At 44.1% G+C, this 14589-nt stretch overlaps 1 protein-coding gene across 3 annotated transcripts in view; it reads left to right on the top strand.

Moving 5' to 3' along the window:
- Positions 1-13540, top strand: part of LOC146064597 (opsin-3-like) — a 180130-nt gene extending 166590 nt beyond the window's left edge. The window contains exon 3 of one of the 3 annotated variants that reach the window (XM_083178287.1): positions 10749-13540. In XM_083178287.1, the coding sequence (XP_083034413.1) occupies positions 10749-11036 (288 nt within the window). In that variant the 3' untranslated portion in view covers positions 11037-13540. The remainder of the gene's footprint in view (positions 1-10748) is intronic. The other 2 variants (XM_083178286.1, XM_083178288.1) reach the window with 2 other exon arrangements.
- Positions 13541-14589: the final 1049 nt, after the last annotated feature.

Raw genomic sequence — 14589 nt, 5'->3', positions numbered from 1 at the left:
AGAATGCTGCAAATGCTGACAGGAGCAGGGGAATGTGTGAGGGGAATGTGTAATGTTGGTGATGTCTGTTTTAGCGCTAATGATGATGTCTGCAGACTCTGAAATCCAGACACTTTTATCATATTTACCTTAATGATGCTCTTTACTTAACTCTTATTTACAAACATGCTTAAGGCACTTTAGTAACTCTAACCATTCTTGCTCTGCCAGCCAATCAGCTCCTGTCATTTTCAAAGCAAAGCATGTATCATCACAGTTAAGAGCTGAATGGCTGGGACTTTGGACCTGATTTCGTTCCGTTCGCAGGCCCGCGTGCATTCGCAGGGGGCCGATGTTTTTGCATTTCTGAGCATGTGCATGCGCTTGGTGCGTGCAATCCATGCTTGCGAACGGAGGGCGGGGAGCGGTGGGCTGGTCCATTAGCATATGGGAATGCCCAGCATTTCGTGGGCATTCTCAAGACGGACATGCCTTGACAGACATGCGGGGGTGGACAGCTGACATCACCGGATGTCAGCTGCCCTCCCACTTCCCCCCGAGCGTAAACGCATATGTAAGGTTGCTCAGATCTACCATACGTATGAGTGCACCTTCCACATCTTTCGAAGGTTGCCGACCAGTGAAAAATGTGGGCGGGTCCGAGTGGCATACAAATGGATGTTTATGTAAAATATCCATTTGCAGCCAGTGTGAACGTACGCGCCTTGCTAATGGTGGGCCGGCGTACCACCATTCGCAAGGCGGGATCTGGGTCACTCACAAGGATGGGACTTTGCATCTGATTATTTTATCTCTCTCCGAGGTTCAGCACATAAGGGTCTAAGTGGCTCATTAAGAGTCACACAGTGCAGATATTCGCTGAAATATCAGGGGCCGATTCAGCCCCGGTTCCGATGGTGTGGGTCTGCGCATGCGCGAATATAGGCATGTGGAAACCCCTTGTGCGAATGCCTTTGGAGAGTAACACACTCACTGAGGAATTCATACTTTCAGGGGAGGGAATGGGGTGGGCAGGGGGCTGGAGCAGGGGTACAGCTGTTTTCTGGGAGTAGCAGGGAGAACACAATTGCGAATGGCTTTGCAGCGAATCGAGATCCAGCTAATTTCCCCTGAGTCGCGCTATGCAATTCATAGGCTTGCACAAAGTGGGTCTTCACTATGGCTGGGCGGCTTATACCTGATCATAGGACAGCAATCAGGTCTGAATAACCCCTGTGTCATAGCGAGATCATTATTCTACTCAAGCAGAAAACTGTGTAATATACAGGGTGTGCTTCAGTCTCTTTATATTGCAAGAAGAAACTCATTTCAATGAGAACTAATGCTTTGCTATAGATCCAGTGTACATGTCCCATTTATTTCCAATTACTCTAGTTAATGACAGCAAAGCACAATAAAAGCAAAACAACTAAATTGCAACTCATCATCCGTCTTCATTTGTTATGGGAAGCGGCTGGGGAGCGTAGCAGCAGGGGCCCAGCTGGGTGGGAGACATACAGAACACATGGGCGGGGGGAGAAGCATGTCACTGTCTTCCATCCACTCACCTTTCCATACATTCTCCTTTATTACAGTTTGTAACTACTAATACAAGAGCTATAATCAATTCCTTCTCATCAACATCATACGGTTGTTGTAATTCAGTCGTGTTTTATCTCAGTGGGAGGAAAGCTGCAAGGTATCCATTAATCCATATGCTGTGCTGTGTATGCTGTCCACACTGACAGCAAGGAGATACTATCCATGCATATATTACAGACACACACATTATATAAAGTGGAAAGTGGGAATTTTGAGCTGGGGGTATGGAAAAATTAAAGGGCTATATCATACCTCCCAACTGTCATTGTTGGTCCTGCGGGATCTTCGCGCGTGGCAGAGCCAAGCGCCTGAAATGTTGGGGGCATGGCCTCGTGGCACGGGGCGTGGTCTTTGAATCACATCACTTGTGCGAGGCCACGCCCCATTTTGACGCTGATGCCCCTCTGCCTGCGGGGAATAGACGCTGTGTGCATGTGTCTATTCCACGCTGACAAGCAGGTGGCAGTGGGGACTTCTGACTGCCCCCCCACCCCGCCAGCCACTGCTAGCCCTGGGCGGGCTGCGGGAATGTCCCCCAAAAATGAGGTAAATGGGACAGTTCAGAGGTATGCTATATTGTTCACTCTGGGGTTTCCTATTAGAAAAGAGGGCATTGCCACTTAATAAGGGTGTGTTTCCTTAAGAGGACAAGGATGGGGAGGCAAACATAGCTACATAATACACGTTCCATCATACAATAGTACCCTTTACACAGTAGCACCCCTTACATACGTTACTCCATGCAATAGTGCCCCTTACACACAATGCCCAAAGTTGAAGTGCTGCTTATACACACAAAGGCAACAGTAGTAGTACCGCTTATGCACCTAATGCGAACAGTAGTAGCATCCCTTAAGCATAATGTCCACAGTGGTAGTGCCACTTATGCACCTTATGCCCACAGTAGTAGATTCCTTACACATAATGCCTGCAATAGTAATGCCGCCTATACACATAATACCCACAGTAATAGTGCCCCTTACACATAATACCCACAATAGTAGATTACACAGAAAACCCCATGGACAAATAGTGTCCCTGCACCATGGATTCAGAGACAGTGATGCCTCTGCTGGTGTGCCAGGCTGGCATGGGGGACTGCCACAGGGAGGGGAAGCGAGCACTCACCTATAAGGTGGTGCCCATTGCCAAGCTCTGCAGATATGTTTGTGCAATCTTTACACTCACATAGAGGGATTAGTTCTTCCCTTCAGATGTGGATGGTGATAAATTAGCTCCATAGACCAGTGATCCTCAACGCATTCCTCAAGGCACTCCAGCAGTCCTGGTTTTAGGGCAGTCAAGGCTTAGACACAGGTGACCTAATAAGTACCTCTGTCAGCATGATTAACCCATCTGTGAATAAACAGGAATAGCCATAAAACCTGGACTGTTGGTGGACTGCGGTTGAGGACCACTGCCATAGACTATAAGGTAAATTTACTAAAGATTCTAAAGATTAAAAGAGGTGATGTTGCCCATAGCAACCTATCAGATTATGTCTATCATTGTCTTGGATGCAACACAGAAATGTTAGAATATGACTGTTGCTATGAGCAACATTCCCACTTCACACTTTTACAAGCTGTAGTAAATGTACCCCTATATCTGAGCATCCCGTATGAAAACCATTTTTATTTTCAGTGTTTCTGTTCAGAGCTTAAGCTGAACGCTGTAAGTATGTTTCAAAGTCATGTCTTCTTCTGCCAATTTTCCAGAGGAATAGAAGACATATGGCATCTGTTACAGTAACTCTATAGTGTTACGTATCCCACAGGCTCAGCAGCTGACTGCCAAGTATGAATTTCCAATGTTATGTTCCTCTTGGTCTTATAATCATTGTTCAGCAGTTGAAGTTTGATAAACATTAAGATGTATAATCAAAGGTGCACTTGAGAACAGAGGACTGAAAGGAAAGGACAATGATCTCCCGCATTTCCATCCATCACCCGCAAAACCCCCCATGGTGGGGGGGTCCGGGGTTAAAATGACGCGTCATTTTAGCCCCGCCCCTGCAGTGCAATGCTTCAAATACCGGCATTGCATTGCAGGGGCGGGATTAAAATGGCACGTTTGCTATAGCCATGCCCCAATAGAGCTCCACCCAGAAACCATGGCTCCGCCCCCACCCCACCCTTTTCCCCTCCCGGTGATGCCCCCCCCCCTACTTCAGTGAGCTGGCTGCCCTCTGCCTAAGAGGGCAGCATAGAAGTCAGCAATTATGATTAATATTTAACAATGCATATGGTCTTATAGTATAGGCTATTTTAATTATTTAAATAAGATAAGTGGTCAGAAAAAGGCTAAACGTATCATAATAAATAAATACACAAACATAATAGAACTAGTACTGCACTTTCTAAGCTCACATTCTCCCACTTCATGGTAAGGCTCCTGTCTCTTCTTCCTGGCAGCTACTCTCTGGTCCATTGCAAAGTTTGAGTGCTCAAATCCACAAATACAGTAAATGTGGTAGAAGAAGCTGGTACACTGGGCATGTGCAGCAGCTCTGCTCTGTCCCTTACACTGCATGATGTGGTGGCAGCTCTATTGATCATACTATATACCAGTGCTATTGTTGTCATAATTTAAGGCACTTACAAAAAGGAGGGGGGTTTCCAGGCAACCTGAACCCGCCACCCCCCGCGTTTGCCTATGAATATAATAATGGATTTAGATGTGTAGGCTATGATTCAAGATAGTTGATATAGCATACCTCATAACCAGTGTCAGACTGGGGCATGAAGGGCCCACCGGTGGAATGCAGTGGTAGAGCATATTTGGGGATGTCGCTAGTCTCCAAAGGGGGGTGTGACCAGCAACCACATTGGTTTGCCAAATCATTGGATAGGGCCTATGCCATATATATATATATATATATATATATATATATAACATTTGAAACGTTGGTAACCTGATCCCGGTCTGTTGTCTTTATTCCTGGAGTGCCACCCGTGTCGTACTGGTATATTGGAGCGAGATTGTCTCTCTCTCCCTTTGGGAGGGCACCCGGTCCTACATTACAGCTGTTTGGAGTGCCGGCCATCCTTTGGAAATTTGTTATATATATACATATATATATATATACACTGTATATATACAAACACACACAACAATAGTGAATCGGCGCTATCATTAGGCCCTTGGATTAGATGTTCAGATTTTGAAAATGATGTAAAAATGTTTTCCCAAGGTTCAAGATGTTAAGCAGAAGTCTTATCCAAAAAATATTATTAAAAAGTTCTTAGATGTAAACTGGCACATGCCAACAAATTATTCAGTGGTTTTCAAAAGCAAGAAGAAGTATCCAACGCATTTCATCTTTGTTGGACTTCATCGGGGGTAATATTTTCTCCAGTGAAGACTCTATACGCTATACTATACTACAAATGGCTGCATCATAGGGTAATGACATACATATATATAGTATAGTCCCCCATGATCAAGAAGATAAATCAGATAAAAAATAATAACTGAGACTCTCAGGGTGAAATTTAATAGGATGAGAAATTCAGAAAGTGAAAGATTTAGTAAGAAATCTCCAGTTTTTTTAAAGAGGCACATGCAAAACCAGTTTGATTTTTCAGTGCAAATGATTGCCGCTTTAAAAAAACCTGGACATTTCTTACTAAATCTCTCACTTTCTGAATCTCTCATCCTATTAAATTTCACCCTCAGACTCTGAGCCAACTGGTTCTATTGAATCAGGTAAATTCCTGAGGCCTTTTCTAATTTATTATTTTTTATCTGTGAATCAGTGAATCGGCCTAATAATAGCGCTGATTCACTATTGTTGTATATATTGTTCTTCCCTTTCCCTCCCTTCAGGGAAATGAAGTGTATAGGCTGCTCCAAAGATCCACCAATTTTATCTTATGTAATAGAGCGTATTGGAATATTGTTGTAATATAGATATATACATATATATACTGTAGATACAGAAGTACCAACACACTCGCCATTCCTAAGAATGGGGTGCAAACAGCACCCACACTTCCCAGGTTGGGGGGAATACAAATACAGGGGGCCCAGCACTCACTACAACAAACTAACTCACCTTAACATTCAAATAATCAATTAAATAAATAATGGGGTTTTAGTTCATGAATTGATCAATGCATTTAAGCTTGCAGCCCATCACCAAGGGACCCCATTTCACTGCAAGTAGAAAGTAGAAGTTTATTTCAGGCATGCTATCTGGTCTAAAGCTCACAGCAGACTATGCTATTAAAGGTGAGCAGTTACCAACACACCTGTCACTAATCATTTAGGGAAATGGTTAACATAAGCTATGAAATATAGGTTAAAACAGGGTGCATGAGAGAATATGACCACAATAAGACTAATTAAAAAATTAATCTAATAAACAATATACACTAAACATTGGCACTCACCTTTCTTAGTTTTGGGGTGCCCTATGGCTTGTGACCACATTGTTTAAACAGAAATTGTAGGGGCTCTGCACACACTAAATTAACTGATATTAATAAATAGTGGAGGTTTAGTTTAGTTTTATTATTAATGCCTTCCGGTGTTATTAATAATAATCTATATACAGTATGCACACTCACCTCCCCTGGGAGGTAAGTGTGCTTGGTTCTGTGCGTACTGTTTATACATAGTACTCACAGAACGGTGTCACTCCAGGACTTTCATAAAGTGTCATTTAATCTGGTCTACACCGTTTTGGGCCGTAGTCCGTCTTCAGGACAAACAAGACTGAAAGACGGGTTACAGCCCAAAACGGCGTAGACCAGATTAAAATACACTTTATAAAAGTCCTGGAGTGATGCTCGTTCTGTGAGTACAGTACATGTGTGGGCAGAGTTCTGTCTCCTGGAGAAGGCATCCAGGCAAGCTTACATGACCCCATAAATCCGGAAAGTATTCACAGCGCTTCACTTTTTCCACATTTTGTTATGTTGTAGCCTTATTCCACAATGGAATACATACATTTTTCCCCTCAATCGCCTACACACAATACACCATAATGACAATGTGAAAAAAAAGCTTTTGGGAGATTTTTGCAAACTTATAAAAAAAAAAAAATAGGTATTCAGCCATGAAGATCAAAACTGAGCTCAGGTGCTTCCTATTTTCACTGATCATCCTTGAGATGTTCTACATCTTACAGCTGATTCGGTGTCCACCTGTGGTAAATTCAGTGGATTGGACATGATTTGTAATGGCATACACCTGTCTATATAAGGTCCTACATTTGACAGTGCATGTCAGAGCACAAACCAAGCATGAAGTGAAAGGAATTGTCTGTAGACCTCCGAGACAGGATTTTCTCTCGGTAAAAATCTGGGGAAGAGAATAGAAAAATGATCTGCTGCTTTGAAGGACCTAATGAGTGTTTTTCGGGTGGTTTCCCACAAAGGGCCCAATTTAGACCTGCTCACTGGGCTGCGTGTGTCTGGAGCCCAGCGAGAAAGTTAACTCAGCCCTGGCGATGGCACGTCCCTTCCTGGCTCCCCTCCCCCACTGGCCAAAACCATGTGCAGGCCTGCGAACGAGTGTACACATGTAGACATCTGTTCGCATGCAGCCACACAGAGGAGAAATCATTTGATGGTTGCTTACCATCGAGTAAGGACAGTGCCAGATTAAGCCTTCGGGGGGCCCGGGGCACTTTAGACAGGGGGGCCCCCTTGCACTTGTCATTACTGGCCGCAAACTGCATGGGGGAATATTACACTGTCAAAACACAGAGTAAATGCAGTATAAACTTGGTCAATGGGTAACCGCAGGGGATATATATATATATATATATATATATATATATGTGTATATATATATATATATATATACATAAATACATACATACATACCACATGAAAAGCCTGTGTTTGTCCCTCTGCATCTTACTCTGTAGGAGACCTCACAGTCCCAGTGCTGCCTCTAATTAAAAACCCTTCCATGACTAGGCTGCTGCTGCTGTTATCCATGGGCCTGAGAAGCATGTAATGAGCTCCACCAATCAGAGCTCAGCACAAACGTCTCAGCCTCTGCCCTCTGGTGCAAAGTGTCATGGGACTTAGTCAACTACCAGTAATGCACTTCACACTTGGCTCCCAATGCTCAGCACCATTAATCATTGTCACATTGGCAGATAGGTGAAGCTGCAGAACTACCCCACTCCCATGCACAAAACCTTTAGCTTAAAAAAATAATTATTTTTTTTTTGAAAAATACATGCCAACCACAGGGGGCCCCTAGCTAGAGGGGGGCCCAGGGGCACTGACCCCTTGTGCCCCCATTATAATCCGGCCCTGAGTAAGGAGTCACTTCCGGGTCACGCTCGTATGGACGCGGTTTCAGGGCAGGCGCCGACGTTATGCATCCGCCCGAACTTGCAGGGGTATGCCTGTGTTCACTGGGGCCCGCCCAGGGTTTCTATGGACACGGCCACCTTATTGGGCATGCCCATGAAACTCCATGGGTCCACCCCGGGAACGCCCCCCCCCCACCACCACCTGTCAGTCACCCGGGGTATGGCTAGCAAAGGCTACCCCTCACATGGTCCAAATGAAAGGGGATCCCATGCATACGCACAGCGTACTGTATGCATGCATGGTTTATCGATGTTCGGCTGCTCTGTGAATTCGCAGAATTGGTCTGACTCAGGCCCAAAATGTGTATGATAAATATTCTACAAAAACCGGCTGAGGCTGTGCATGGAAAGATATAAAACTTTACAAGGGACACTTTCAGCATAACGTGGTTGGAAAAGGGGAGGCCATGAAGAGCAGCATGTGAAGGGTGTAGGAGACTAAAGGGGGAGCCGAGAGGGAGGAAGTGGCAGTTAGAAGGGTGCAGGGTGGTTCACAGAGGAGGGCTCAGCCCACAAATAATAGCCACACACTTTGGGGGTTGGAGCTGGGTTGAGGGAAGAGCAGAGACCTAGACGCAGGCAGAGAAGGGTTGTAGGTAAGGAGAAGGTGGAGCAGTCAGAATGGAGATTATCTTTGGCCTGACAGTGCCTGTATTAACTGTAGATGGTGGGGTGGCCAAGATGCTACTGTGCATGGGCAAATGATCAAGAAAATGGCCACCACACCATGTTCCTAGTGATTTCTGCAGAGCCGCTGATGCAGGACCCTAGATGAGAGGTGTGCATTATGGACACCCCACATCCATTTTAAATATGTCACTAGCAACAGACAGCAGGCGCAGAGATGGGTAAGCATGTACTCTTTTCTCCCGCCTGATGGAGGGGCCCACGGCCCGCTACCCCCTCCCCCATTGCAGAGAGCTGGGCAGAGAGACAGAGAACAGCAGCTGCAGCAGCCTCTCTCCCCAGCCCAGCACTCTCTGCACATATAAAATGAAATCATACTTTCATTGGATGAGTTCTCTCCCCTGCATTCCTCTGCTCCAGCCTGGTGTCCACACCCACTGGAGTGAATGGCTCGGTGACTATGAAACTCTCCACAGCCGTTCGACACACACCCACCACCCCACCATCAGAACAGGGCCAAATTTGTCCCTTTCCATTTGGGTTTGGAAATAAGCCCCATGGGTGGAAGCTGGGTGGTGGCCTATAATCACCACCCAGGTGTTATGGGAGAGTCATGGGTGTGACTCAGGATATGGTTGTGATCTCTTTAGCAGTACTGCACTGTTCACTTTTTAATAAAGTTGGTAGGGAGACTCTGAGGTAAATTTACTAAGATGGGAGTTCTATTGAAGATGGGATGTTGCCCATAGCAACCAATCGGATTATATCTATTAACTTCTAGAAGCCTTCCATTTGTATATTTTTTGCACTTGAGAATCCATGATAAATCACAGCTCTATCTGCACCCCTGAATTAGGCACTACAATATATGTATGGATGTGGTCATGCTGAGCAATTGAGGCATAGCTGGTGTGACAAGTGTGTCTGAAAATACTGTAGGTAGAACACACGCATGTGCACAACCATAGAAATACATGTAGCAATCGCTGGGTGCAAATAGTCGGAAGCCCAGTGCGCCATGCAGTCATGATGCCTATCCCTGTGCGCACGCATCACAGCAAAGTTGACACTGGCTACATCTTTATAGGGATGTATTTATTATAGGGGGAAAAAGTACCAGATCCATCAAGAATGGGTATTATTGGAGATAATACTAATTGCTATTTAAGAAGTCTCCCAGTGATAACTTTCCTTTTTAAACTGCAGTGATTCAAGCTTACAATGTTGATATCACTACACACTGATAGATCCCACAAGTGATAACAGAAATATATTATTGAAGGAAAAAAAGTAATAAAATGGAGAGTGATAAACAGCCAATCAACTCCTACTGTAACTGTCATTACAGGCTGGGTTTGAAAAATGACAGGTAGGAGCTGATTGGCTGGTTGTTTATCACTCTCCATTTTATCACTTTTTGAAGCTTGATACATCTGGCCCTTAGACGTTATAAGTGGTTGCAAACACAGAGAACAAACAGTAAGAGATCCTTACCTGTTGTAAAACTTGTACTAAAGAAAAACAATGGCAAGACAAGAAAGATGTATGAATATTAACCAATTATAGAACTTAGTCAAATACTATATCTACCACTGTGCCTAGTGTTGTAGTATGTCTGACACCAAAGGGTCACAGGTGCTGGACATGCACCATCAAACCAGAAGATAATGTCCAAGAGAAGTTGTTAGAAGATGTGAAGGTCAATCGCAGTCAAACTATTTGTTGTACAATGTAGAGAAACATTGTATGTAAATATATAAAGTTTTTATTTATAGTCATTATACACTTTTGTGTTTGTGGATATTTTGTGCATCTTATCTATATAATCAATCTGTTACTGTATGTGATATACTGTATGGTGACAACTAACACATTTAATCATTTCTGCTCTTCTAAACATTTTACTTGTCATTCCTAACTTCCCCATATTTGAAAAACTCATGTCGACCTTTTCAGGTGTTGACCCCTTTGAACATATTGCATGTTGACCTTTTGTCAATTTCGATTTAGTGCATGTCGACCTTTTTCATGTGTCATCCTTTTGACTGCTGACCAATAGTGGTCGACCTATTAACTGTCTATTTAGACACAATCCATATAATAATCCACACCCGTATACATGTATGCATATAGTTACATGTATGCAGTATAGTTACTGTGCCAATCAGGAATATACTATAATGATTTTATTTTCTTCCTTCAGTTCTACAGATGCTTCATTGCCCTCCTTCACTGCAGTAGTGCGCCCCAATCCTCCAGCTTTAAAGGTTCCTCCAAGTCCACCAAGATCTGCTTAGCAACACGAAAGCTACCAGATAACATCTCGTTTAAAGCTGCTTCCACCAAACTTCCAAATTCAGAAGAAGAGAGAGAACCCAGCACAAATGCCGAAACCAATACAGTCACCTATTACCAAAATGAGAACAAAAGTCAAATGTGTAAACTTCAACAAAAACTAGTTGTAACTCTAGTGGCACATTACACACCCTGATTACACACCCTGATGCTCTGTCATTTTATGGCTGGTAGGTGACTGCTGGGCAGAGGAAACTGACCATAGCAAGGTTTCCACTCAGAAGAGCCTTACATGATCATCTCATTGGCTATGTGCTCATTTGTACGTTCTTCGTTCCTGCTCTTGTACTTCCAGACTCAGGACATCTGCTTACTCCTCTGTTATCTTCAAGAATCCTACTGCTACTTGTAGAGAGATTTTAATTTAAGAGGAAGGCAACTGGATGTAGTAAGTTAGATAGAGTGTATGAGTATGCCGATTGTGGAACTTTTACAGAAGTACGCCGAAGCCTATAGCAGACAGTAAGTTGTAACTCACTGGTAATGCGATACCCTGCTTTTGCTATATTCTCTCCCACTACAAGGTTTTTAGTTAGTATCTGACTAGTTAGACTTTACATCAATCGCATTGTCTTCTATAGTGAACATGTTTCATCATATCAATGCAAATGTCTCAGATGAATCAATATTTATGTAGAGAACAGATGTTAGCATGAGTCTTATACAACATGTTTCATACTTGCCGTCATTTTAAAATGGAACCTTCCTAGATCCATCAGGAAGGCACATTACTGGGCTGTCAGGAGCCTGGAGAATTGTGACCCCTCTGCACACTTCTCAATCGGATGATAAGGGGGGGGGGGGGGCAAATTGCAATATCAAGACCCTGGACTTCCCAAGATTACTGGGAAAGTGAGCCATCAGGGAGCCTGGCATACTCACTCTCCCAGGGGCCCGGGAGAGCACAAAAATAGGCAAATATTACAAGTGAACGACACAATGTGAAATACATCAGGGTTGTGCATTATGTTTGTTGTATATGTTCTTTCAAGAGTTGTATTTGTTTCATTGTGTGCACAGCTATATACAGTCAGGAACGTTTCAGGAACAGAGAAGAGAACTGGTATTCCCGTCACACATGGTAATATTCTGGGGAGATGTATCAAACCTTTTAAAGACGGCAAATGAAGAACAAGCCAAAAGCAATCAATCAGTTTCTGCCTTTAATTTTTATTCTATAAAATGACCGTGGGAATCTTATAGATTGCTATAACCAACTTCACTAATTGTCCTCTTTGGAAGTTTAGATACATCTTCACCACAGTCATTTGTGCAGCCCAGTTTATAAAAATAAAAGGATCTTCCAGGTATTATGATAAGGAATCACATCCACTGGATAAAGATGAAGTCTTTGGGGCACATTTATCAAACAATATTTGCGGCTAAATCCCTGTTTTCTGAGATTAGCCGCAAATACTTAGTATCCCTTGAATGTATCTAAGGGGGTCCGCACCAGGAATCTCCGATCCCTGCTGAGATCCCCCCAGCACCACGACCATCCGCATCCCCTAGGTTTCTATGGGGGATTCGAAGCTGCCCAATGTATCAACATCGGGCAGCCCGGCTTTGCATCCCTGGGCTATCACCATTCTGAGATGGCGATAGCCCATTGTAGCCTATGGGTTATACACAGTGGCGTAAGTTCGTTCCAGTTGCCCAGAGGCAAGATATTTATTGGTGCCCCCCCTCTCACACACAACCCTATAACCTTAAATGAAATATATATTTCTGTTAAGAAATATAGATGGATCGATATATAGATAGAAAACACATATATCTTTCAGAACTCAGCCACATAAGCAATATCTTTTGCTTTTAAATAACTGATTTAAACTTGCAGGGGGAGGAAAGGTGCCCCCTTGGCAGCAGGAGCCCAGTGGCAGATGACTTCATTGCCTACCAGAGTTCTGCCGCTAACCGGTTCAGCGCTAACTGCGTATGCGCAGACCCCCTGGCTTCCAGCTCAGGACATTGCAGGGACAAGCTCTTTTCCGAGCCCTGTTCCTGCACCCTCAGGTATGATATATACCTCCGATGGGATCGCATTTTTCAATGCGATCCTGGCGGAAACATTATGCACAGATCGCATTGTAAATGCGCTCCATGATAAATGGGCCCCTTGGTCTTTATTTTGTAGCAGGCAAAACAGCATACCAGGTATCAACATAAGCAAGAAGGGGTACCGCATTGCAGCATACAGGTGTCACAGCATAGTACAATCTCTTCAGAAAGCTATAGTGGTCCCTACCGTAGCCCACACCCCGGCCTATCACTTGGGCAGCTGTTCCACCATCAAGAGCAATGATCCTCTGCCCTGGAAACACATGTATTAGGAAGCCACAGGTGCTGCTTAATCAGCCCAACTTTGATCACATCAGTTTTCCTGCTGCTGCTGCTCCTCCAAAACCTGGACTGGATCGTCCACATTACTTTCATGTGAAAAGAAATGCTGTCTCTGCCACAGTATAAACACTTCTATTTGAATGAAGACTCTGCAATAAAGAATATGTTAGAGCAGGGGCGTAACTATAGCACCGCAGCCCCCGCCACCGCGGGGGGGCGCTGTGCATGTGGGGGCGCCGGGGGCTGCGGTGCTATAGTTACCCCCCCCAATCCCCCGCAGACTTACGTATCTCGCTGGTCCCGGCGGCTCCGTTCTTCTGATGAGGACCACCACAAAATGGCCGCCCCCATATAGCACACTGTTCTCTGAAACTGTCTGCTGTATGGGGGCGGCCATTTTGTGGTGGTCCTCAGCAGAAGAACGGAGCCGCCGGGACCAGCGCAGCGCGATAGGTAAGACTGAGGGGGAGAGGGTTAGCATAGGCGGCGGGGCGACGGGGCGGCGCGGGGGGGTGCTTGACGGGGCGGCGGCGGCGGGGGGTGGGTATGGGCGCCCCCCCCCCTAACGGAGGGGGGGCGCCCAAAATGTAGCTACGCCACTGTGTTAGAGTCTTACTTTTGTATATTGGTGAAAAACACCTTTCCTTCTTTTTCACACAGTAAATGTTCTTGATTGGTTACCGGACATGTTGGGAATGTGACTTGATGATATTGGCATATGTGCTATAAAATGTGTTCTCTCCAGTCTGTAATGTGCAAAGTCCAAACATGTGCCATTCAGAGTATTTGTTAAGCATACATTATGTACAGTATCTGTGTAGGTGTTCAGAAGTGGTACACAAAATATTGTCTGTCTGCTTATGTAATGATAAATGTATGTATATGTATGTGTCTGAGATGTTCTCAGAGCTCCGGTTGTGTCATATATTATTAATTAATGAAACCTATAGATCCGTGCAACAACAAGTGTCTATTTCATCACACTATCAGACACCAGTTATATGAACATGGACCTTCACATAGGAGGCGAGATTTTATTATGTAATAAAATATAATATATATATATATATATATAAATATAATATAGTTTTGTAAGGTTAAATATTTATATAATTGTATTATAAAATATATTATTTTAAATGTATAGATCTACCAAACTGTAACGTGAGATGATGTATACTGTAGATGGGAGCAGAGTCTGGAGCTGAGTCTACAGATTGATTGGCTCCCTTCAACAAATGAGCAACATCGTTGGCCTGTTAACCATCTGGATGGAGATTGACTGACAAATAAGATGCCCCAAGCATTTAGGTTCATGTTTCCTATTGGTCAGTATGGTTATTCAT

The sequence above is a fragment of the Crinia signifera genome, chromosome 3, assembly GCF_055691185.1.
Source record: "Crinia signifera chromosome 3, ASM5569118v1, whole genome shotgun sequence".
Taxonomy (NCBI): Eukaryota; Metazoa; Chordata; class Amphibia; order Anura; family Myobatrachidae; genus Crinia; species Crinia signifera.
This window is presented reverse-complemented; position numbering and strand designations above follow the sequence as displayed.